The sequence below is a fragment of the Chaetura pelagica genome, unplaced genomic scaffold (genome assembly GCF_000747805.2).
Source record: "Chaetura pelagica isolate M959 unplaced genomic scaffold, ChaPel_1.0 scaffold222, whole genome shotgun sequence".
NCBI classification, from domain to species: Eukaryota; Metazoa; Chordata; class Aves; order Apodiformes; family Apodidae; genus Chaetura; species Chaetura pelagica.
In genome coordinates this window covers 2,718,791-2,742,813 of record NW_009952711.1, presented here as the reverse complement: position 1 = coordinate 2,742,813, position 24,023 = coordinate 2,718,791, and the positions used below count along the sequence as shown (strand labels likewise).

General features: G+C 39.0%; 1 protein-coding gene across 1 annotated transcript; it reads right to left on the bottom strand.

Moving 5' to 3' along the window:
* Positions 1-286: 286 nt before the first annotated feature.
* Positions 287-20,762, bottom strand: ANXA2 (annexin A2). The gene is made up of 12 exons (XM_009994393.1): positions 20,699-20,762; positions 17,750-17,849; positions 12,380-12,474; positions 9,265-9,378; positions 6,448-6,538; positions 5,011-5,090; positions 4,625-4,684; positions 3,872-3,965; positions 3,160-3,255; positions 2,130-2,188; positions 1,341-1,463; positions 287-430 (listed from the first exon to the last, which is right to left on the bottom strand). The coding sequence occupies exons 1-12, from the start codon at positions 20,744-20,746 to the stop codon at positions 371-373; spliced, it is 1,020 nt and encodes a 339-aa protein (XP_009992695.1). The 5' UTR covers positions 20,747-20,762; the 3' UTR covers positions 287-370.
* Positions 20,763-24,023: the final 3,261 nt, after the last annotated feature.

Sequence of the window (24,023 nt, the reverse complement as noted above, 5' to 3'; positions counted from 1 at the left end):
TGTTCACATAGTTTTCAAATTAAAGGTCTGAAAGAGACCAATCTTCTCGAAGTAAAACTTCAGTTTTATTTACGTTTTATTAGAAACATTGCACAGAGGCAGGGTCTTTCACAAGCACTGGTAACCTGGTGCACCTCTGGAGGGTTAGTTTCTCTGGCTTTTCACTGTTAGGGCCTCGGGCAGAGCCAAGCAGAGCGTTGCTGCCAAGGAAACACAGCACCACAAAGCATACTACAGCAGTGGCCTTGCAGATACAAAGGCAAGTCAAGGTTAGCTAGGGAAGTCAATTTTCTCTAGGATTACAGTAAATTGAAGAGCAAAAAAACCCCAAAAGGCACATGTCTGGATTTGGGCTTCTTCCATCACAGCTTCAGTCCTCTCCACCACACAGGTTCAGCAGTGCCCTCTGGTAATCCCCTTTTGTGTCTTGCTGTAAAGCAAGGGAAGAAAAATACAAAATACACATGAGGAAACAGTCACAAAATACAAAAGTATATGCATTATATTCTAAACCTGTAGGACAGGCTATGTTCTGCAGCTGAAGCCTTATCAGCCTGGAGGAGAGTACGTGGACTGAGTTCTACTTATGTGTGAATTTAAATTATTTCTTATTCTTGCAATACAAATGCAAGGCCAAGAGAGAATTTTGGTATGAAAAAGAGTAACACCACAAAGGAAAGCTGAAGGACTCGATTCTGTTCCTTCTTATTGATCACTGCAAAAATCATACATCAAGTTCACTATTTTGCAAAGTTATTATAATATAAAATTGCTATCTTCAGGAAAAGATTTTGGCTTAAAGTTTTGATGCAATTTCATCTACACAAGGAAGAATGTATCATATGCTGTTGTGAGGGTGGGTAGAAGGCTAATTTTAAAAAAGAAGCACAAGCTTTACCTATGCCCCAAGTTAAATAAAAGCCAGTACCTATAGTCCCTAGTTAATCACCAAAATGGACAAAAATCACTTTAGCTAAAAAGCCAACTTCTTGGGCTCTAAACCAAAATGGAACAGCAATTTAGATGCTCTGTTTTCTTTCAGCAATCACAGAATAATTTTGGATTTTGCTTTGGTCTGAGGATAGGGACAGGTGAGCAGAATTTTCCTTCACAGCACATCAGCTGATTGTACAAAGCCTACATACACTTGACAAGTGGCTGCCAGGAGTTGTACCAGCTGTAAACTGTAAAGTTAAAGGTGGATTTTTCAAGAGTGCATGGATAATAACATATTATTCTCACTGCAGCCTTTAAAACTTCTCCCTTGAATTCAGTTAATCTGATGAAGACTGCTGCAAAGGTCCATACAGTGGATATAAAAAGAAAGCTGAAAAACTTACCTGGATGAAATAATAGAGAGACTTTCCATATTTCCTTTTGAATTCACTCTTAATTTTCAGCATGTCAACCTCACAGCGGGAGACCATAATCCTGATCAGAACCTTGTCACGAGTTCCCTTGCCCTACAAGCAGATACACAGTTAGAATTGTCATAGCTGAAATGTGTGCCAGACCCACTGCACCTAATCTAAGACTACAAACCACAGGTACATGAGATGTAACAATGAAAGCTACAATGAACAAAATCTTCTAACTTAGGTTGTTATTATTATGATCCAAGAATTTGAGCATGAACATGCCTTGATCCTCAGCTGTGTTTGACCAACTTGCAGTCACAAGCCTAGATACTTAGACTGCAAGCAGCAGTTCTAGTTCAACAGGAGGTCTTCCTGCTATTGCCTGATGCCTGTCACCAGGCTTCTCTCTTTCATCCCTTTTCTTGAAAAAGTACTTTGAGGCAAATTTAGTGTCTTATTTTGACACTTCAATAAACACCTTTTTCCGCTATCAGTTTTTGGTTACCTGCAAAAGATGTGTCTAACTTTGCTAACTATAGTCCACTAATCTAATACAGATCACTGCTACGAGACCATTCTCTATACTTAAGCCAAATGCATCTGAATACTGTCTAGGCTCATAAGTGTTAAAGAATGCTTTTGAACAATACTAAGTCATGGTTAATTTATTCACATCCCAGTCACATATCATATGAATAAAAGTGCTTAAGGAATAAAAATTTCATTAATCAATGGTGAGAAAAAATGAGTAGAAAGAACAGTCTTCCCTACCTTCATAGAATCATACAGTCTGTCCGCAAAATACAGCTGCTTGTTCTGAATGCACTGGACTGAAAAGAGAGGTAAAAATAGTCAAATATCCTGGGCATACGTGGAAAAGCAGAACACAGAATCTTGGAGCCATTTTTAAAGATGTGAAAAGTAGTCAAAATAGGGTTTTCAGCAGAATTTTCTCCGAAAGGGGACACAGAAATCCTTTTCACCCGAGTTGTGACTTAAAAGTCATTTAGCTAAGCTTGTAATTGAACCACAAATGCTTACAATCTGAGAAGGTATTTCCCTCCAGCAGTACAATTTCAGAATTCTAGTCCTCCTCCACACACACAGTTAATTCTTCCACTTCTATAAGCAACCTCTTTTCTGAAAACACTCATTGTATGCTAATCCATGAGAAGTCTCTCTGTCAATGCTGAGCTGTTTATTCTCCATTTGCATCACAGAACCCTCAGTTCATGCTTAGTCTGAAATAGATTTTTCTCTTTAGGAATTTCCTTTTAAACATGGAGACATCCTTATCACCTTCTTCTCATGCCACAGTACCAGCCTTACACCCTGCCTCCCCATTTCAGATAACTTTCAGATAACTAATCAGCTTTTATTAGCCTGTAGCATCCTCCACTGCCCACCTGTCTTCTCTCTCACACACACTGTTCTCTCCCCTATGTCTATATTTAATACTAAATGTCTTCAACTGTAGTTCCAACTTTTTTGTTTGTTTGGGAAAACAAACATTAAGCCTCTGTATAAAATAAAAGTGGAACTAGCAACAGATCACAACACACATGCATTTATATTTTCAACTGGTAAGCAAAGTTTACATATTCAGGATGGCAAAAATATTCTACTTATCAATACCTGTAAAATCCTAAAAGGGACTAGCAGATTCAACAATACCAGCATGCTCATTTTTTCCTCTCATCCAGCACCACAGAGGAAGCTGGGCCCTACCCTTACTGTGGTACTCTGAAAAAGCACCGAAAAGATCCTATCTAAAGATATTATTTACTTCAAGGTGACTCACCAAGATTGAGGAAGGCATTCTCCAGATCTCCCTTAACCTCCTTCTTGATGCTCTCCAACATATCATATGGGCTGTAGCTCTTGTATCTGTCAAACACTAGAACAAGAAAGGACATGAAATGAAAACTGGACCAAGAACTGCTAAAAGTAGCCACCCAAATCAAAAACTGAGACAGCAACAGAGAGACACGTGGTTTAAAAAAACTATTTGTCAAAGTCCTTCTGAGAACTTTATCTTATATACAGCCTAAATTTGTCAGCTGATAGTGCAGTTCCCATGCTATGCCTGTGGTTCTCCTTGAACACCTCTATAATCTGGTACAATACCATCTTAATCCTGTATCAGTATTTTTTAAACAGTGATCTAGGCCCTGAAAAGTCTTCAAATGGCCTTCCCATGTGCTTCTTATAGCAACATCAGAGCTTGTTTTGAGAGTTTCCACTGTCGTATTTAATCATGACATAACTGAGTACCATTACACCCATGTAAAAGAGCTCTATACACATTCAAACTGAGATCAACACATTCACAGAAATAGCGACAGTTTTGAAAAAAAAATTAACAGCTTGGACATGAACTACAATTTATGAGATGTCCTGTGTTTTATGAGTGGTTTCCATACTCATTTCAATCATATCTGCAACAAAATAGTTGCCACTTTGGTATAGTTTTCTCTCATAGGAAAAAAATAAATCTGCCTCTTGAATAGTACCTTTCTGCAGGTGAGGGACACTTCTTTCAGTCATAATGCTGATCCACTTGGGAACATCAGTTCCCTTCCTTTTCACACCAGCATCATAGAGCTCCTGGGGTTAGAAAAAAAACCCAAAAAGCATGAAAATCAGGAGTTAGACAAGAGGCCATCACAAATGTATTTATTTTCTGACTGGAAAACAAACTAATCAAACTGTGTCAGTGGGAGAAAGATAAAAGGACACATAGTTGGGCAGACCATCAAGACAAGATCTATGGATCTCATCTACAACTAATTACTTTGTATTTAGCTCTATCTACAGGTTGTACTCTATATTTAGCTCTCTCTACATCAGCAGAACTGTTTCTGACTGAACAGATGTAGTTAGACAGGTATGTAATAAACAGACATTAACAGCCACTAAGCTCAATGACACTTTTCTCAATCCTGCACAATTACTTGGTTGCAACCAGTCGTAGCAATGCTTGCATTTCCTTTTGTTAGGGCTCTTTCTCAATATGCCAGAGGGAAATACCAGAAAGCATCTATATAGGTACTAGTGGGTAAGTAGCCTATGAAAACTGATAGCTGAAGGTATCAGGATTGCAAGTGGCAGATACCAGGAGAGCATGCAAACATTACAGTGCAAGACAATCTGAAATACACATACCTACTTTAAAAAATGCTTCACATTCCCATAGCATTTGTATTTTCAATTTCCCCAAAATCTTGATCAACTTAAGACATTTAATGGTCATTACCAGCACTTACCCTAGCATCTATGTCAATCAGCTCATAATCAATCACAGGGCTTTCTTCACACCTTTTGCCCTTTAAACAAGAAGAGCAGTATTTAGAAGAGGTTTTATAGACAGTAAGCAGCTTGCTATCTACATACTCTTTTCTCTTTGATGGTTTTTAAAGTGAATTTGCTAAATGACTAACAGTATGCTCCATCCCATTACAAAGCTGCTGCTTATGAATGCTGCGTTTCTATGAAAATTCTTTGCCCTTTAACATTTGAATATTTTTTCCCTAAAAGACAATGAAAACACAAGCAAATTTAAAAGTGAATCAGAAATCCAATTGTTTTACTGTCAGCCAGCCAGTCAGTTATGAAAGGGCAGGCACATGAGAAAAAATATTAACAGCTCTACCTTGGCCAGGGCAACCATCAGCTTGCGGAAGTCACCGGATGTGTCTGAAATTATGTCCTTTTCCAGTTCTGTCTTGTACACTAGAAAATAAAAAATTCTCCTGAAGTAAATGATGTCCTACAAATACTCCTCTACAAAAAGAACTGCTGCTATTTAATGTGTTTAATGCACATAAACAGCTACAATCTACATCACATGTGGAAGACAATGGAAACAAATCAGATACAACAGAAACAACGTTGCTACCAGCTAGTCATGAGAGTTCACACACAATCAAAGCCTGTCATGGAAAGGCAACAGGAAAGCCTGAGACTATTAAATGGAAGGGAATACTGTGTTAAGGTTAATACCATGCTAGATCATCCTTAGCTACCATTCAATGCTTACTTGTTTGATGAACAGAGCATTTATGCCTTCTCCACTCCTGGATTTACGGCAGGACAACTGCATTTACAAGTTCAATGCAAAAGACAAAAGCTGTCACAATAAATCAAAGGGATGCTGTGTGTGATTCCAGTCTCATGTCTAAACATTTTCACTGCTTTCCAAGTGGTAATACTATATATTGCAACAAAATCACATTCTTTCTTCTTTTCAGCAGCAACCTTATCTAAAGCAGCAAGTCTCTTTGCTGATAGGTATTTTTTTTTTCAATACCAGCCATTAAGACAACATTGTTTTTTCTTGTCCTTTATGACTTTGCCAGCAACTTACCAGAATTGCTTGACAGCTACTAAGCATCAGCACACAGCAACTTTCTACATTTCAGTCTATTTGCGGTGAAGCTCAACTCCAATGCTGAGGGAAGCAAACAGGCACTGGAGAGCTGCACTACTGAATTGCAATAGACCCAACCAGAATGGTCAATATAAAAATGTAAGGAATATTAAAAGCAAATTAATATTCTTTGAGGATGCATCTTAGACACCCTTATATCTAGTTATAATAAACTAACAATTATAGCTTCAATCAGGTAACAGGCTTTAGAAAAGCTGAAAACCAGAATATATGCTTTTATGAAGTTTTATTTAACGTTTTTTTCTGCCAGGTTTACCAAACAAACTTAACAAGCATGCTTCAGTAGATTCCAGATTCACCTATTTACTACACAATTGATTCTAAAATCCATAAATCTACCCTCACTCATTAATTCTGTCACTATGCACAGAATGCATGTAGCTTGGAAAAAAATCCTTCAGACACAGCTTATATGAGTAGTCAGTGTTCTCCAATCTGTTTGCTACTGAACAACAAGATGAAAATACGATACACAGAATTATGCAGGACACCAGTACAACACAGTATCTCAAGTCCAACTGCCAGGGAATCAAAGCAGATGTGTAAGTGATTCTGATAATCAAATTTCCACCGAGGGAAACTTATCAAGTAAGTTATTGTAAAAAACACAGTACATTGGAACTTTCAAAGTAAACTTACTTTCCCTGTAGACTCTGTTAATTTCACTAAGCTCCTGATTTGTTCGTGAGCATATGATTTCAATGAGTGTGTCTTCATCAGTTCCCAGACCCTACAAAACAAATATGATTCAGTTAGGTGCTAGAAATGAAGAGGCATGCTTGAATGGTATAAAAATATTTTACCAACACTGTCTCCTGCTCTGACAGTTTCACAACCATTCAGGGATATTTTTTGCTAACTGCACCAGAGAAACCCCAGATGGAACATTTTTAGTTGCCAAATATTCCTCCAATAGCTTTGAGATCCTGTAGATATTATCTCTGGGTAACATGCATTTGCTGTCTCTGTAACACTCAGTGGATGAGGTCAACTTAGCACAAGACCATGTGTGATTGTTTTCTATCCACTGACAGCACCGGAAGAAAAATTCCATTCTTACTATACACCTGGGCAGCTATCAACTTGTTATTTCCTGCTTTTCTTCCCCATCTCCCTCCATACAGCTCCTTCACTATAAATGCAAAGCCAAGGATGTCACCATGATAAGCTTTGGCCTTGCCTGCAAGTCAGCAAAGATTTAAGTGTATTCTGGATGTCTAGCATAAAGGGTGGCTGCCAAACAAATGGAGACTCCCTTTTTACAAGGAGTCACATGGAGAAGAGGAGGGGTAACGGATGCAAGTAATACTCCCAATTGGACACGAGAAGAAAAGTTTTCACTCTGAGAACAATCAAGACATTGGAATAACCTCCCCAAGGAAGTGGTGGATTTCCCAACACTGGAGGATTTAAAGATTCAGCTTGACAAGGTGCTGGGCCATCTCATCTTAACCATGTTTCTACCTAGAAAGGTTGGACCACATGATCCTTGATGTCCCTTCCAACCTGCCATTCTACACTACACTTTCAACCTAGCTGCATTACTACTGTTTAAAAAGTAATGAGCACTATAACAAAACTACAGAACACATCGAAAGTATCAGCTAGCAATTAAACCTTACAGTAAACTCAGAAGCCCCAAAATAATGTGGTTTGATAAATGTGGTCTAAACATTGTTCAATTATTTTACATAAACAGCCAAAAAAAAAAAATATATATATATAAAACTTGCTAATGATACTATAATATCCTTGTTCCTGGAGAAAATACAGGAAACTCTGAAGGTCAGGCTCAGAACAGAATACTAACTCGGATGAAGATGCTTCTCACTTCTGGTGACCACCGGGGATGTCTGGGTTACTAACTGGTAAAGCCATCTGGCAGCCAGATGCCTCAGTATTTTATTAAGTATATTAATAAGAACAGACTCCACTGGCAATTTTTTCATTCTGTTTTGTTTCTTACCTACCAATGGACCATGTTCATGCTCATCTCATTAGCCTCATCTTCCAGCATCACCAGCAGACAGAAAAAACACTCTTATGCCTCCTGTTATGATGCTGTTTGTTAAGCCCACCTGTAACAGAATGGGCTGTCATCTTGTATGTGGCAAAAAAGGACATGGTCTGCACAGGACTCCAAGAGGAGTCTGCTGGGTAACATCTTGGAAAAACCTTTTCTGCATAAAATGGAAGCAATTATGTAGAAAGCTAGGCTCTTGGAAAAAGTGTCTCTATTGAAGAACTTAAGCTCAGGAAAATGCAGAACATTAGACCAGGTGCTTGGGAGTTGGGGATAGCTGACCTGTGGAGATAATAGAGTATTCTACACTTCTGGCTACTTCAAGGTAATGGCTTGGTCTTTGGGCTGTAAATAGTGTATAGATGCTATATAAGTATATGGTCATCCCTAATATAACACATCAGATGTAAGACATCCAAAAAACTCCACAACAAAAAAAACCAAAACCAATCTGATATAATTCACAGCAAATTTCAGCTAGTCTCAACTTAAACCAGATGAGGGCAGCATCTAATTACTCAAAGGAGAGATCTGGCCCATAATTAAAGAATGACCATTTCTATACTGGGTTGGTTTTTTTGTTTTGTTTTTTTTGTTGTTTTTTTTTTGTGGGGAGGGTGATTTTGTTTGCTTGTCTTTTAACTCCTTTTTCATAGCCTGGAGAAATTAATTAATTGATTTTTTTTAATTGTTCTGGATTTCAACAGACATATTTTAACAATTTAAAAAATTATTAATAAAAAATGAACCTGATCAATAATTTTATAATCCAAATTCCTAAACCTTAGTTCTCTTGGAAGGTGAATGCACTGGCATGAGCACCTGCCAAACTCTTGTTTCAGTGGCCTGCAGAGCAGGTATTTCCGAACTAGCAATCTATTCCATGCTTGCCTGTGATTGTGGAGGACTGAACACAGTCCCTCACTACTGCACCATTTCTCCAAAGACTGCTTTTATTGCCCCATCCTCCTTGCTCTCTACACAGAGGCAGGTCAGGTACAGGATGTTCTTTCCAGATACGTGATATGACCCAGTAGCTGGAAACTACTGTTTAAGCCTATAAATGCTAGCAGAGGATTTAATGGCTCCAGCTAACAGCTGCTCTCTGGTTTTTTTTGTACTATAAACCTGTATATTGTTTTTAAGAGCAGTCAGCAAAGCAGCAACCAGCCCTAGCAGCCTATCAGTTATTCCTGAGCTGATTAAAGTTATTTTTTTCCTTAAAGAGAGGATTTAATTAACAGCTTAAAATCACATTGTTCCACAAGTTCTCTCATTTTGGATGCCTTGCAGCTGGATACTTGAATTGTTGTACTAAAAGGAAATAATAATCAGTGCATATGTTTGGAAACTGTGGCCTTGGGTATGAAATCCATACTTACTCATGAGACAGCAACATCACACTAACATACTTAATTTCAAAGCTCGTTTACCTTCATGGCAGCTTTCAATTCAGAGGCATCATACTGTGCTGGTGTCTTCAGCAAGCCCAAGATCACTGTCTCCAAATGACCCGACAGAGCAGACTTGAGTGCTGCAGAAAGTTCCTGTAAAAGAGGAGGTATGATGGAATAAAAAAATAAAATTAAAGCTCACTTCTGATCTCCAGAGAATTTAGCCTGTAGTGCTTTAAGTCTCCATGCCTGCAACAGTGTTTCTTACACAATTGACAAGGAAACAGAACATAAAGAGCTTCTCTTTTGTGAAAGCCTAAGAAAGAAATCAGGGCAAAGGAATTTTTTATCATCCTTTGAAAATAAGAAATCCACTGGTGGCTGACAAAGTGATGGGAAGGATGGTGCAGGAATATCTGAACAGCTCTGCTCCAGTTTTGAAGCACTGACACTTTGTTGGAGCTAACAAGCATAGATGGATCCAAGTTTAACTCCCTGGAGTCAGTGCTTCTCCATCATACTCCCAGTTTTCCCAGCAGCAATGTATTATTTGTGTTTTTCCTATTATCCCAGCTCTTTACTAGCTGAGACATTGGAAAATTGACGGCACAGTTCTTCCACTGTACAGGCCCCGTTCACAAACATCTAACTGAAGAGAAAAAATCGTTCCCAAGCACAGAAAAACTATCCCTGTCTTCAAGGAAACTATCAGAATTGCGTAGCCAAAGTCTCTATGGTTAATTGTCAGTCAGTCCTGGAAAAAGAAAATCAGGTATGTTCATATCCCAGGATGCATGCAAATCTGTAGCAAAGTCAGAGGTGTGTTCTCTTTTATGGGTTTCAGATGCAACTTGAATAATGCTTACTAGCTTCTCTGCAGTATAGTTACAAAGCTGAAATCCCTGGGATCAAGTCAGGTTCACAGAGATCAATGCCTTCCCTAAATTGAAGTTAGGTCTGTAGCTTTCAGAAGAGAATTGCTGCATTTCTATTTCTAGTTTCTACACTAAAAATTTGTGAACTTGAGGAGCAAGGGAAAAGGGGGTAAAGAAAGTGACCTCAGCAAATTTGTAGAGAACTTTGCAGCAGAGAGATAAAGAGCTAAGGCACTCAGTTTATTTCCAGAGTCACCCATTAATCCAGGGCACTAATATGTGCTAATACTGTATGGATTGACCACGAAAGTGAATGGGGGTTTTGGGCACCAAGCTGCTTCAGTCTAATAAACATTTTATTGCACTAACTCCATTTTGGATACAATTGTCTATTTGGGTGAATACAAGCTCTTCAGACATCATCTGAAACAGCAAAGATACTGTGTATCTTTCTAAAAAAATTTAGGATAACGCCAAGAATTCAATTAGCTAAGTGGAGGTTTCGCAATCTTTACACTTGGGTGTGAAGGCTGAAGGAAACACAAACCACTACAGGGGATTTACCATTCTCTACCATCGCTAGGGCTGCTCTAAGAGAGAAGTGAGAAGCAGATACTGCCAGTTATAATGAATTAATAAATAAGATGAAAGGTTTTGCTATGTGCTCCAAATGAGCATCTAAATAGTAGCAGCTCATTTCAAAGTCAGAGATTATTTGCAGCAGCTAGGACTGACCAGGCAGACACACAGGACCCCTGGTGTTCACTGGTAGCTCCAGTAAGGCTGGTAAGGGGGAAGGATTGCAGAGATCAAACACCACCCCTCAAGATTACCAATAGTTCCCATCAGCCACAGATTAACTGAAAGGAGTAAAAATAAAGGTAATCTGTGATTTTTTACAGTGTTAATAATCTATTAAGAAATCCTGCACCACACAAAGAGCGCAGCTTAGTACAACACATTGCCACAGAAAAACAAGACACTGTCCCTAGAAGATATAACTACATGTCTTTTCATATCACACTTCCTTCTCTCTTGCCATTCACTTGTTTATTTCACTGAGTTGTTTCTACTGAGAAGTGATTTTGCTTCTACAGACTTTTGTTTTTTCTTTGGCATTTCTTAACCTTGATTAATTCATTTTGCTCTTGGGTAGCAGCAAGGAAAAAAGGTGAGAAATGTTTAGCTGAAAAAAGCTGCAGATTTTCTTGACTGCACATTTTTGTGGTCATGCAAAATATTTAACAAAGCTTTAAGTGACACATTTAATTACTACAGTCCAACTTATATGTATGATTTTCCCAGTGCCCAGAGAGTGAGACTGCCAGGATGCAGTCATGTAGACTCATGCATGTGCCCAGCTTCTGTGTGATTCTGCATGTGTCTGTATCAGCCATGCATAAAAGTTGGTGAATTTCCAAAATGTTGTACTAGATTTACATTTGGTTTCAGATGAGCATTCTGGGCTGCTGTTGGAGCACTACCATTTGGGGTCTGTCAAACCTGAAAAAGTTTCATAATTATCACTCATTATCATTATCATGCATAAAAGTCATTCTTCATAATCCTAACTCTACATGAGTTTCCTTTTTTTTGTAAGCATAGAACTTCAATTATGAGACGACTCTCAAAACTTCAGAAGTCAAGAGAACAACTTTTGCCTTCCAGATAGCAAGACCCATTTGCATAATTCTGCACACATTTTACAGATTTCTCTCCATCAATAGATCAGTACCTACATTACTTCTGACAGGATCATACCTAGTAATAGTACAAGTCATTGTATCACTTTGTTCCACAACTGCACTGTTTGTAGCACAACTGACTGCAGCCTTTTCTCACTTAAGCTAGCTCTGTAACCAGAAACAGAACATTTTCCTTATGCTGAGTTGTTTCAAGCAAAAAACAAAAAACAAAACAAAAAAAAGAAGCCCTAAATCTTTCTTAATCTTTCTTCTGCATTTTCATTCAAACTGGGGCATTTGACATCAATGGCTTTTTACTCTTGCTTAGCAAATCTCACCCAGGATTTCTGATTGGCTGGCTGGCATATCAGCCACTGTGAGTTCAGTCCCAGTTGTGCACATTCAACAAATTTTGAAGTCCTACCAGTCCTAAGCTTTGAAAGCATAGACCATCTTCCATTTCAGTGAAAGATAAACCAAGTAATACTTATCTACAGTTTGTACCCAGTTAACTGTAAAACACAGAAGCCTTGAAAAATCTAGCTGTCCACATGAAAAATATTCAATACTTGGTATTTCTTCATACTTTTCTACCTTTTTGGTTCTCCTCTGATAGGCAAAAGCAATATCCTGCCTCTGTTCATTGCTGCGGTTTGTCAGGATGTTGACGATGGTGACCTCATCCACACCTACAAAGACATAAGACAAAGAGTTAAAGAAGCTTTCTTGTTATTGTTCTCTTTGCTTAATGAGCTCGTCAACACTCAAAACATAGCACCTGTGCTGTGTGGGGCAGAGCTCAACAGCCCTCATTAGTTAGTGCATGTCATGCCCTGGCCTTGGAGAAAGGGCAACCAATTACAGCCCAAATTTCTTATGTGATGCAGACCTTTATGTTCACCTCAACAAAGTATAGTTTGTGGCCAGCTTTACTACTTTTGTTTTCTGCTTCATGTGTATGTATGTGTACTTGTGTTCAGTCTCTCAGGGTTCTGCAAAGAAAGCTTCTCAAGAACATAAGCTTTAAAACTGATATGAACTTGTACTTACTGAAGAAGAGTTAGCATAGCTTACAGAGATGGATGGAGGAGACAGCTAGAACAGCTCTCCTTGTTATGCTCAGTATCAAGCTAAGCTATAGTTATTCTTTACAATGCTTTTATATAGTTTTGGACTATTTCCAGGCTGACTGGATGAAGCTTAGAAGAGGCAAAACAATTTCTAAATATTGCATGTCTAACACGGTGCATATTCCTCTGCAACAGAAAGATGGTGTATATTTTTTTCTGGCGAGTTCCATGTCAAGTTTAGAAGCAAAGAGGCAGCTCTCGGAACAAGCCCAGAGTTTTGATTCTGGTCTCTCAATGTTTGAGAAGTATTATGAATAGCTTCTTTCACATTTGCACACACAGCAATGTAAGTTATGGTATTTTTGATAAAAACCAGAAAGTAAGGATGGGATCAGTAGCTTCTAGGAGGACTCAAATCCCTGTCGGAATTCCTCTACATTTATTTTCCTTATTACTCAAAGCAACCTCACAGCACATTGAAACAAAAGACTGTAACAGATACTGTAAAGTTAATTATATAAAGTGTGAATGTTGCAAAAGACCTTTGAGCCCCTAGCCACAGAATCTAAAATGCTGAGTCAAATCCAAAATTCCTTTCTCCCTCTTCACATTTTTCATGATGAAATACTGTACTTGATAGCCTCACATCCGTAGCTCATGCTGAGGCAGACCTACATCAGTGCTCCTATTCACACAAGCTTGGTCTGCAAAGTCATAAGGTCCTGGAAAGCACCATATGTCTTAGCTACAAATTTTGGTTTGAAAACATGCTGACTGCACATTTCAGCCATAATCTAATCCTGTACATTTTAAAGTGCCCCCATTTTATAAAAGAAAACAAATTCTCCCAGTTCAGAAATGGCCACACACAGACACAGGGCCTTTCAGCTGTTGCAGGGCCACAGCATAAGCCAATGTCTTAAGCTTTTTTAATAAATTCTAAATTTAAGCCATTCTTGGCATTCAAAAATGGCAAATGACATTTTCAAGTTTTATCACAGCTGTGATAGATTAGATGCCCTCGAATGACTGCATCCAAGTTTCTTCATCGTATGCTCTGTGGATGGAAATACAAAAGTTAACTCATTATTCTGGCATTTAATGGAAAATAAGCGCTTGTACTTCACACTTGGGAATCATGCTGCATGGGCAGGATGGTGACTCACATCTGCTGGGGTGGGGTGGAGCAGCAAAGCAGCTCAAACATTTTTCCTTGCTGTTCACTAAAATATCAGGAAGTTTCAGGGCAGTGAAAGAAAAGATTAATTTCCAAATTTATTCTGGCCGGGCAGATTTTATCAGCCCATTTTTATCAATGGGCATCTGCAAGTTAGATGCTGTGGCTCACAATTACTTTTTTTTAAACAAAAAAAATTCCTTGCAGATGGAAGTGTGTTTGATGGTGGTAAAAAAGTAGATTTTGAAAAATCCCCACCCCTCTGATTAGTAAGAGGTTTTATTCTAAAAGAGGCAATCTGTTGGACTGGTAAGATCACACTGCTATGACTCGATCATCCAAAAAAAGAGGAAATTAACATAACAAAACCCAGAGTTATTATTAGTTTTTGTTTAAAAGACAATGTACTTAAACTTTCTTGGGCCAAAATAATGGCACCAGCATTTTCCTGAACAAATAGGTGACATGGACAGTCACTTAACTTTCTAGGACAAGATGAGAACAGAGCTAAGAAACTTTGTTGGTGTTCATACATTCAGCTCATTTACTACCAGTCTGTTCTATCAAGTTTAATTTGCAAAGTCAGCATGGACAGAATACCAGAAGCTATTTCTATCCTAACAGCATCTAGGTACTACAGGGATCCTCAGCCTACAGGAATGAATTAAATCGGGTTGCAACTGGCCTCAAGTTACTAGTGGGAGGTGTCTGTGATTGGCTCTCGTGACACTTGACCACCACTGTTTATCTGGTACCAACACAAGTCTATTTGACCGAGCTCATCATCTGCAGCATCTTATTTGCTTTCAATAAAACCCTGATCCCACTAGAGTGAAAGGAAAAAATTCAGGTAAAAATTTCAGCTCTGCTATTTTGTTTAGCAAGATTTCACCGAACTCAAGCCATGTTGCAATGAGATATTTCTTTACTGATACTATTAATGTTCTGAGTATGTGAATTATACAGTTGGTGGATTTCAGACACTGTCCTCCGCCACCAGCAGGCCAGCAGATTTCCTCTAAAATGTTTACTTTGTAACATCAAAAACCCTGTTAAAAGGCAGGTGCAAGTTGAATATACTACATAAACAGTGAATTGCACCTTACAGATGATCCCTATTATGGTTTACACCTCATCATTGTTTTACTAGTTTCTGGATATAGTAAATTTATTACAGATATGTGTTCTAAGCACTTTCCTACCATAAACCTGTGTTTGAATTCTGCCAGTCATGCAGTCAGGAAGTACAGTATGAGAGCTAAATAAAAAGTTGCAGCCTAGGTTGCAAGTAATTCCATACTGACAACTTCATCTGACAATAAAATTGTTTAACAAAGTATTTGAGACACACAAAGTCACAGCTAGGGAATAACTCTGAAACTGAAGAGACAATTCAGCAGTCTTTTTTCTTACAAAGAATCAAAACTGAATGAAACATATGCTCTGATAGTACTCTTTTCGTTAGTCAATTTATTCTATTTAGGCTCATACACTTAAGTTAATCTATATACAAGGTAAAATGGAGCATTATACAGAAATTGAGCCGCTTCTTGTCCTATAAAACAAAAATCCAACATTTACAAAGGACATGCTAAGGTTCTAGATGAACTCACTAAATAGCATAAAAATGAAACTGGCCAAGCAATGACATTATTACAAAAAGAACAAGCCAGAACTGTAACAAGTTATTTGCATTACACAAACTCCGGGTAGAACTTCCTAGGAAAAAGGTATCTGCTGTGGGTATATATTGTTTGTTTATTATGAGTGCTGTATTTTTAGCTCAAAAACTATGAAAATATTTTCCAGAAATACTCTTAAAAGCTTTCTTGCACAAGTCTCTCCCTGTATAGCTGTTTACATGACTGTTTGTGGAAAATCAATTCTTGTCTGGATGATTCAGAATTTTCATTTGGAAAAAAACCCCATATATTTTAGACAGTTGACATTTTTGCAAATATTCTAAATTAACAAAAAAAATAAATAATCCTGTAACCAAGCATTTGAAATACAAGGACACAGTACCTAGAAGAAGGGTCCTAACACTCTTGTTCTGCATTTCCCACATAAATGCTTTGAGATTCAGTATTAAAACTATAAAGAGATTCTCTTCTTTAAAGCCACCTTCCCAAATAAGCTCCTGGATAACAAGCTAATAAGCAGAGATAAGCTCAATCCTACAAACATGCAGGTCCATTAGTAAGTTTCCCTATTATTTGTTCAAAGGGTTGGGAATCAACTCTCTTAATGAAATGTTTCCATGTATCTTAAAACCATACTCAGCAAACTGCTTAACTGTGCTGGAAGAAAGAAAAAACACTACATGAGCTTGACTTTCCTGGCTGGAAAAGCTTTTGCACTGCCTAGGATATTGCAGTTTCTTTTTGCATTAATTACAGCTTGAGCGTTAAAATGTGCAAATTTGTACTTATCCTGAAAGTCTGACAGTGTATTTGACATGTAAAATTTACCCTATAATAAGAGCTGCAAAAATTTAGTAAGGCTAGACAAAACTCTACACACACATCTTCTGCCAAACAGGATGACATTTACTTTGCTCTTGCAAGAGGATTTTTTTTAAATAGAAACAATCCATGAAATGATTCAAAATCTGAAAAATCCAATTCAAAAACTGAATCTGCTTTAATGACCAGACAAGAGTTCTCTCCAGTTAAATGAAGAAATCTTGGAAAAGTAAGACCCATGTTTGTTAGGGAGGGGCAAAATTTTACAGCAAGTCAAACATGTGCTTTCTTGGCACTGATGGAAGACCCTGCATTTCTTTCTGATGAGAAGCTGGTTGGCTTTCAAAATTTCTCCCCACTCCTGACATGTAGGCAAAAGACTTGGCAGCTCTAGCTACACCCAGATGTTGCTTCACAGTCCTGGAAGAAGCGTTTAATGTGTAGCACACCCTTTCTTTGTTACAGAGCAGGATGAGGACAGAGGGTCACTGCCCTGGGAGCACCACCAAGGTATTACTCCAGATTTGTAGTTCTTACTCCCTGTGCTCCTGATTGTCTCAGTATACCAGCTTCTCCATGCAGCTGCATCTCTTCCCTCTCCATCATGGTCTCCTACCAGTCAGTGGAAGTGGTGGATCCTGATACTAACATAAGGAGATAGAAACCTACCTGACAGTCTGGCTCAGAGAAACAGAGGAGTCTCACATTGCCCTAATCCTGAAATACTGCAACATCATTTCAGAAACTAGATTATGTTGTTTCTAAGACTTTCTTTGACCCCAATTAACATAAATGACACAAGCACTTAGTTTAAAACCCAGGAGAAAATTTTCAAACCACCCTATTCAGCTGTCTGGAGAGCTGAAAGAAAGAAGAAATGTCCAGCCCAATAATCCAGTAGAAATCCATTATTCAGAGCTTGGTCCCAAATCACTGCCACAGAAGTTGACATTTCATTCTCAATGGCAGAAAAGTAGTAGAATTTGAAGTACTGATGAGTCAAGAGAAAAAAAATGGACATTTTCAGTGATAACCTCAACAACTCTTGGCTACAAACTTCAAAAGCATATTCAAAGCATGCATTAGAGTTCAAAATCTAAGTCAAGATTTCATCAGTGAGGTCTGAGAAATCTAATACCTAGAGTAAGGGTATTAGAACATTGGTCTTGAGACTCAGAGTACCTTTTTTTTTTTTTGCACATCAGCATTCTATCTTACAAGTAGAACCAAAGGCATAGCCCATGTTCCTCACCTTTGGTCTTGATGGCTGTTTCCAGGGCTGCAGCATCCCGGTCAGCATCAAAATTTGAATAGGCCTTAACTGTGGCATATGCACTTGGTGGGAGAGAATGCTAGAATAAAAACAACCTCAGAGTTAAATCATGCAATAAAACCTAACACATTCCAAGTGTACTCACTAAAACTCAGTCTTCTAAAATCTGGAGTTTTCTGGCTAGATCTGAAGGAAATGGATGACAGAAAGCTAATTCAAACAAAGTTTAAGTATCTGCTGTAAAAGTCTGAAGTATTTTACATTTGAAGCCAATACTCTCCTTTGGATTCCAGACTACTTCAGAAAAAAAAAAAAAGTAGAGAGATGGCAGATTAACAATGAGCCAGTAAGTCAGAAGAAGTTTTGTGTGCCTTACCTCACAGCCTTTAAAGGCAACACCAAATAATATTTTTAAGCCTGTAGTTCTAGAAAGCACAAGTTACAGTCTCCTTTTGAAACTCTGTGCCTGCAAACTAGGTTTAAGCAGCATGAGGCTAACAAAACCAAATAACGTATCAAATTATCTCTGCTAGGGATAAGACAACTTGAAGCTAAGTTCATTTAGTAAACAGGTGCAATACGTTACAAGTTACCAGATTTTATCAGTTGTTTATTATTGATCTCTCCTGAGGACTACAGCTTCAAGTAGATCACCAGCACTGAGATACAACTCTTCTCAGCTGCTTCAATGCAAGCTAAACCTTGAGCTTGTACCACCTCACATGGCGAGGTTAAACCAAACCACAGATTTTAATATAAATAGCTGTGATATATTCACAAATCTCACTCTGCTGGGTTCCATCTAGAGACCTAAACCTCTGGCAGAAAGGTGTAGTGACTAACACCTGAAATTGCCATAGTGGTTTCCTAAGTAAAGAACCCCGGAAACTTTTGTTTCAGTCCCTAACTCCAACAGAAATCTGGGTTCATAAACAGGACTAAGCTATCAATGTCCCCAGAGGATCTTCTTACATGTGTACTGTTAAAAGGAGGACAAATTTTTATTAAAATATTCCCCGGGTTTTGACTACAATTGACTCTACCCCGGTAGGGGTCACACTGTCCTGAACTGATTCCTCTGGCAGCAACCACTGTGCCTTCCTGAGACAGTCTGTGTTATGTTGAGATGAGAAGTCAGAAAAGCACCCATAAACTGAACCATTCTTTCTTTTGTCTCTACTATCAGCCCAATCTAGCAAAGTGGCCCCGGTCTGGCCCACAGCCACACCACAAAACACAGCCTTTCTTGTTAGCAGATCAAATTGCTAACAGAAACAGTAAAGGGATATGTGCAATGCAGCCTTGGAGAAATCTGTGTGCCTGGAAGACTGCTACACCAAAGCCTGTTAGCATGCACAATCATGTGGCACTTAGCTACTTTAACCAGCAAGTCACCTGGTGAGCTTAGCAGAGCTGGGTGCCTCATCTTCACTTCACCCAGCTCTAAGTATTTTCTGAATCATTTGGACAGAATATCATAAACTGAGAAAATACAGTTTATTTGCAGTTTGGGAGCCATCTTTTCCTCTGTCCTTCTACCCAATGCATGCAGCAAGCTGGATTCAGATTCCCTGATGCTGGTCAAAAGGCCCAGGAAGCACCGTGTGGGCATGTACACCCTGGAAAGGCAGAAACCTGCTGGCAATGCTACCAGTACAGGTGCTCTCTTCAAATCCAGCATCCACAAAGACTGTCAAATCACTGCTTTGGAGAACTGGACAAATCTTTTACATAAAACTAGGAATAATAATTCTAGCCTCCAACTTAGGACCTACAGAACAAACAGGGTGCCTGAAATCCCTTACAGAGTATGGCAGGATTTCTGATGAAAATGCTGACATGGAAGAGTATTCAAATTTGACATTTGCAACTATGTGCAAGTATCATGGAAGAAACATTTCTGCCCTTGAGAAGAGATGTCTCAAATATTATTCCACAAGTAATTTTCTGCTGAAACAAACACAGCCAAGAAATCTGTAGGGTTGACTGCTTTTGCAGGACAAAAATCAGCTTTGCTGATACTTCCCTATAGTGCACTAGCCAGTTCTTCGCAACAGCTCTTTCACAAAGATCATATGGTGTAATTTATTTTGCAACAAGTAGCAAAAGTAGGTAAGATGTTTGCTTGTACCAAGCTCAGATATGGAGTTACCAGCTATAAAATGTATAAGTATAGCAAGTTTCTGTGCAACGTGATGAAATAATGCATGGACAGGATTTACTTCCTCTTCAGTGACAATCACAGAACTACAAATTCAGGGCATGATATCCTAACACTATACTGGTAACCCTACCATCTAATGTTGCAACCTAAGAAATCTAAGACGCTGTGGCTTCCTGGTATTTCTATAAAACTATCAAGCAAGTGCAGATGTGGTAGAAAACATGCAATCAAAACCAAAAATTCTTCATGCTTTTCAAAACAGAAAATAGGTAGTTTGGTTTTGGTGACAACTATTACAGGAATAATAGGAATTAAAATATTGGGGATCTTAAGTCATATTCTCTTATTTTTAATTAAGAAAAAAAAATAAAATAGCAATGAAAATTCAGAAGTGATGAGCAACATCAAACACATTTCCAACTTACCAACCCTAATTCACTTTTTCCTTTGAAAGAAAGAGGAACCACAGATAAAAAGGTAGCCACTCAGTCTGCCATATGATCTCTTTCATATGGCCCAGCAGGTAAATACTGCTCATGCTGCTGGCCAGTTAGAAGAACTGTCGTTACATCTAGTCACCTTATAACATTGTCTTACGGTTTAGAGCTGATCTCTGACTGAGAACTGATCACTGCTGACTAGGTTTTTAGTCAATGTAAGGAATCTCGTAAACTGTACAGTTCAGTACAACTGTTGGCAGGGAGTCCTGTAATGGAAACAAGATATGGCAGTTAAACTTTCCTTGTTTAGATTGTAATACTTACATCTCCTTCAAGGCTGAGCTTGCTTAAAATTTCATGGACAGTAGACATCTTGAAAGAATGCTGGAGGAAGAAAAAAAAAGTACACTTACTTCAATGACATCAGCACATTATATATTCCTGCAACACTGCAGCACTGAAAGTGAAATTAAAGCTTGTTTCTCAGGAACTCTACAACCAAGCTGTAGGAAGCATTATCTGTGAAAAGAGTTGGCTTGAGGGGAGGTAAAAGACAAAGGACAGCAACAACTCAAGACCAGTGACATTCCACTAACTGATAACTAAGCCTGGAACCAAAATTGCACAATTTCAGCGTCACTGGGTGCCACTCCCTTCACTTCCACACTGCCCATGGTTCCTCCAACCCAGCTCCCAGATACCATGCCCTCCTAGCCAACTCCCAGCTGTTGTGCAGCCAGCCCTAGGTATGTCTTTTTAACTGTTTTTCAGATTCCTTTTCTATCCTCCATCAGTTACTCTTCTTATGGTGCTGGGGCTTTCTCAGGCAAGCAGTACTAGCACCCAGGTAAATTTTCCAGGCCAACTACACTACTCTCCAACTACTCTCTGAACCAATGCTCAATCTGATACCAAGAGTTCAGAGAACCAGCAAAAAGTTTGAAATAGTTTCCTAAAAATGGAGACCAGGTTAAAACTCTAGAAAAAGCGTTTACTTCTTGTTTTAGCTCCTGTAAACCTCCTGTACATGAAGAGAAAAGCAGAAATCCTTACTTTTAGCACATACAACAAGTCTTATGAGAGAGAAAAAAAAGGAAAACCACAAATACATGGGTTTTGTAGTGTAACTGCTGTAATCACACTTTTCCTCACTTAGAATACAGTAATAAAACCTTTCATCTTCTGAAGCAACCTAGGAAACTTTATAGGAAAACAAAAAGTAACAAAAGCAACTTTACTTAAAGGAAAAAAAGTAAGATCCCAGAGGAGGGAAAATAAGACAAAGAGAATGAAAATTCAAGTCACACATCAACTTATTTGAGAATAGATTTTTTTCAGAGCACAAGTCCAATCCAGCCCTTTAAATACAGGCTTCAGAATTGTAATAAGCAGGTCCCTGCTGTTGGCACTGGTTAGCGGGGATGAAATATTACTGAGCTATGAAATTCGTAACGTTTGCTCTTATTAACACAAAGTGCCTATCATCAAGACCTTTGTACCCTGACAGTACTACAAACAATACCAAAGATGAGGAACTGAAGTCCTTTAGTCTTGTCACAGAGAGATAAAAAAAAAAAGCAAAGATGAAGCAAAGCTACTACAGTATAATCTTTCACAAAGCAATACTTGAACAGCTTTTTGCAAGACTTCTGTTTCTAAATAAATTAAAAACCACATTGAATCAGGCTTGTTGGAACAAAAAACTTGAACAGAGTCCAGGAAAAGAACCAACACATTCTCACGTAGAGCTGGAACTGAGAGGTTCGTATCATCAGCACACAACAATGCCACAACAACCAACTGCCCATCAGCAGCAAGAGCACAAAAGGGAAAGATGGGAGTTGTGGCAAGAATCTTTGCAGAGAAAGATCTTTACCCAGAAAACAAACAAATCTCTTGTCACACCCTACTTTGTAAGGCATTCATATTGCAGAACAGACTCTCATGGTTCTCTGATGGACTGATTTTATCTGATGTAATTTTGACAAGTTAAGGGTGTGTTTGAACATACAAACAGAAAATACTTGCACTAACTTGTTCTTCCTTACACTGGAAAAGAATCAACTTCTAATTCCATCTGTAAACTATACTTCAATACCTTAAGGCAAGTTTCTACAACTGGGTTTCCCTCCCAAATCCACATTACATAATCCTAAATCATGATGTTATTCCACTAAAAGTGTTAGCATCTTTTTTGACCTTGACCCTCACCGTAATAATTTGTCTGCAAATCTGTTGTTTGATTTGGCCTAGTCTATATACAATATCCCCAGAACTGGTGACAGAAGAGTGTGTTTAAAAACAGCTCTGTATTTCACTTCCCACAAACAGCTCATGCACATTACAGCAGAAAAAAATCCCATGTGATCCATGGAAAAGTGTCAGGTATGCACAAACAACCACCTTGCTCAATAAGCAAGCGTTAGCATTTTAAGAAGCACTTATACTCTTGTAGAGAGAGCTTGAGCAAAGGGTGTTCCCAGACATCTTAGCCAAGAAACCGGCATCCCCAGAATGAGAAAATGGAAACTCTCACTTGGAGATCATTTGGGTCAGGTCTCCAAAAACCAGGGTGAGGCCTGGCAACAGAGGAGATGAGGGAGAGCAAGAAAGATCTGCAATATCTGCTGAAAATTAAATAAGGACTTGAAATAATTAATTGATATGCAGTGCTAACCACAAGTACAGATGAGCCAGGCTGTATCACCTCAAATCATCCAGTAAGGTTTACCAGATCATCTAAAGCCGCTACTCGTAGAAAAAATTCGCTTTTCAGAACAGGATTTTAAAATCCCTTAAACCACACTACCACAAACATGCTTAAACTGTTTTTTTCCACAGACACTGCTAGTAGCCCAGGAGATGTTCCATTCCAGGAAGGCACGACGCACACACACAATTAAGGACTTTCATTTATTTGAATTCAAGTTATTCTCACGTCTGAGACTTCACAGGAAAACATTATTTTACATAAAGGTAAACCATTCCATACATTAGCTAATGGAAACTATACTTATTAGGGCTGCTTATCACAGTTAGCTCCACCAACACAAGACACACCCAAGGACAGATCACTCAGGGTTCCACAAGATTTTTTCACTCTTGACCTGTATGTCAGGGTCTGCACATCTCCGTGCAGCATTTGAGCATGAACACACGACTAACTGAAGTCAAACACAATGTAAGCTGCCACGTATATGAACACAACTCACTTCTGCATGACTATTCTTAAGTCATTTCACTTTTCCTCCAGTTAAAATACATGGCAACATTCCTTTGCCCTACCTCCCCTCCTGGCTCAGAGAGGAGGAAGTGTTCAAGCTGACTCACAATCCGAAAGGCAGCAGAGACATCTCAGCAATTCAGCTCGTGGCCAGGCAGGGTGGGACAGCTGTGCCCAAGCCTGGCTCTGCGAGCAAGGAACCGCACAGCGTTCCCTGGCACGCCGCGGGTGAGAGAGCAAAGGCAACCCTCGGCTAAGCACCGGCCCCCGAGAACACTCCCTGTGCAAGGGCTTCTCCCCTGCCCGTGCCAGCGGCTGCATCTGCAGCGGCGCCCGCAGCCACACCCTGGGAGGGAAGGGAAAGGGCCGCGCTCCGAGCTCGGCCGCGCCCGCAGGGCTCGTCAGCCCCAGGACACCTCCAGCCCC

What these genes read in the sequence shown, in the direction of transcription:
- ANXA2 (XM_009994393.1), bottom strand. Translation starts at nt 20,746, where the DNA reads ATGTCTACTGTCCATGAAATTTTAAGCAAGCTCAGCCTTGAAGGAGAT. An exon ending in ATCAGAGGAGAACCAAAAAG is followed by an intron (nt 9,379 to 12,379) that starts GTAGAAAAGTAT and finishes CCTCTTTTACAG; the next exon opens with GAACTTTCTGCAGCACTCAA. An exon ending in TGATGGTTGCCCTGGCCAAG is followed by an intron (nt 4,685 to 5,010) that starts GTAGAGCTGTTA and finishes TCTTGTTTAAAG; the next exon opens with GGCAAAAGGTGTGAAGAAAG.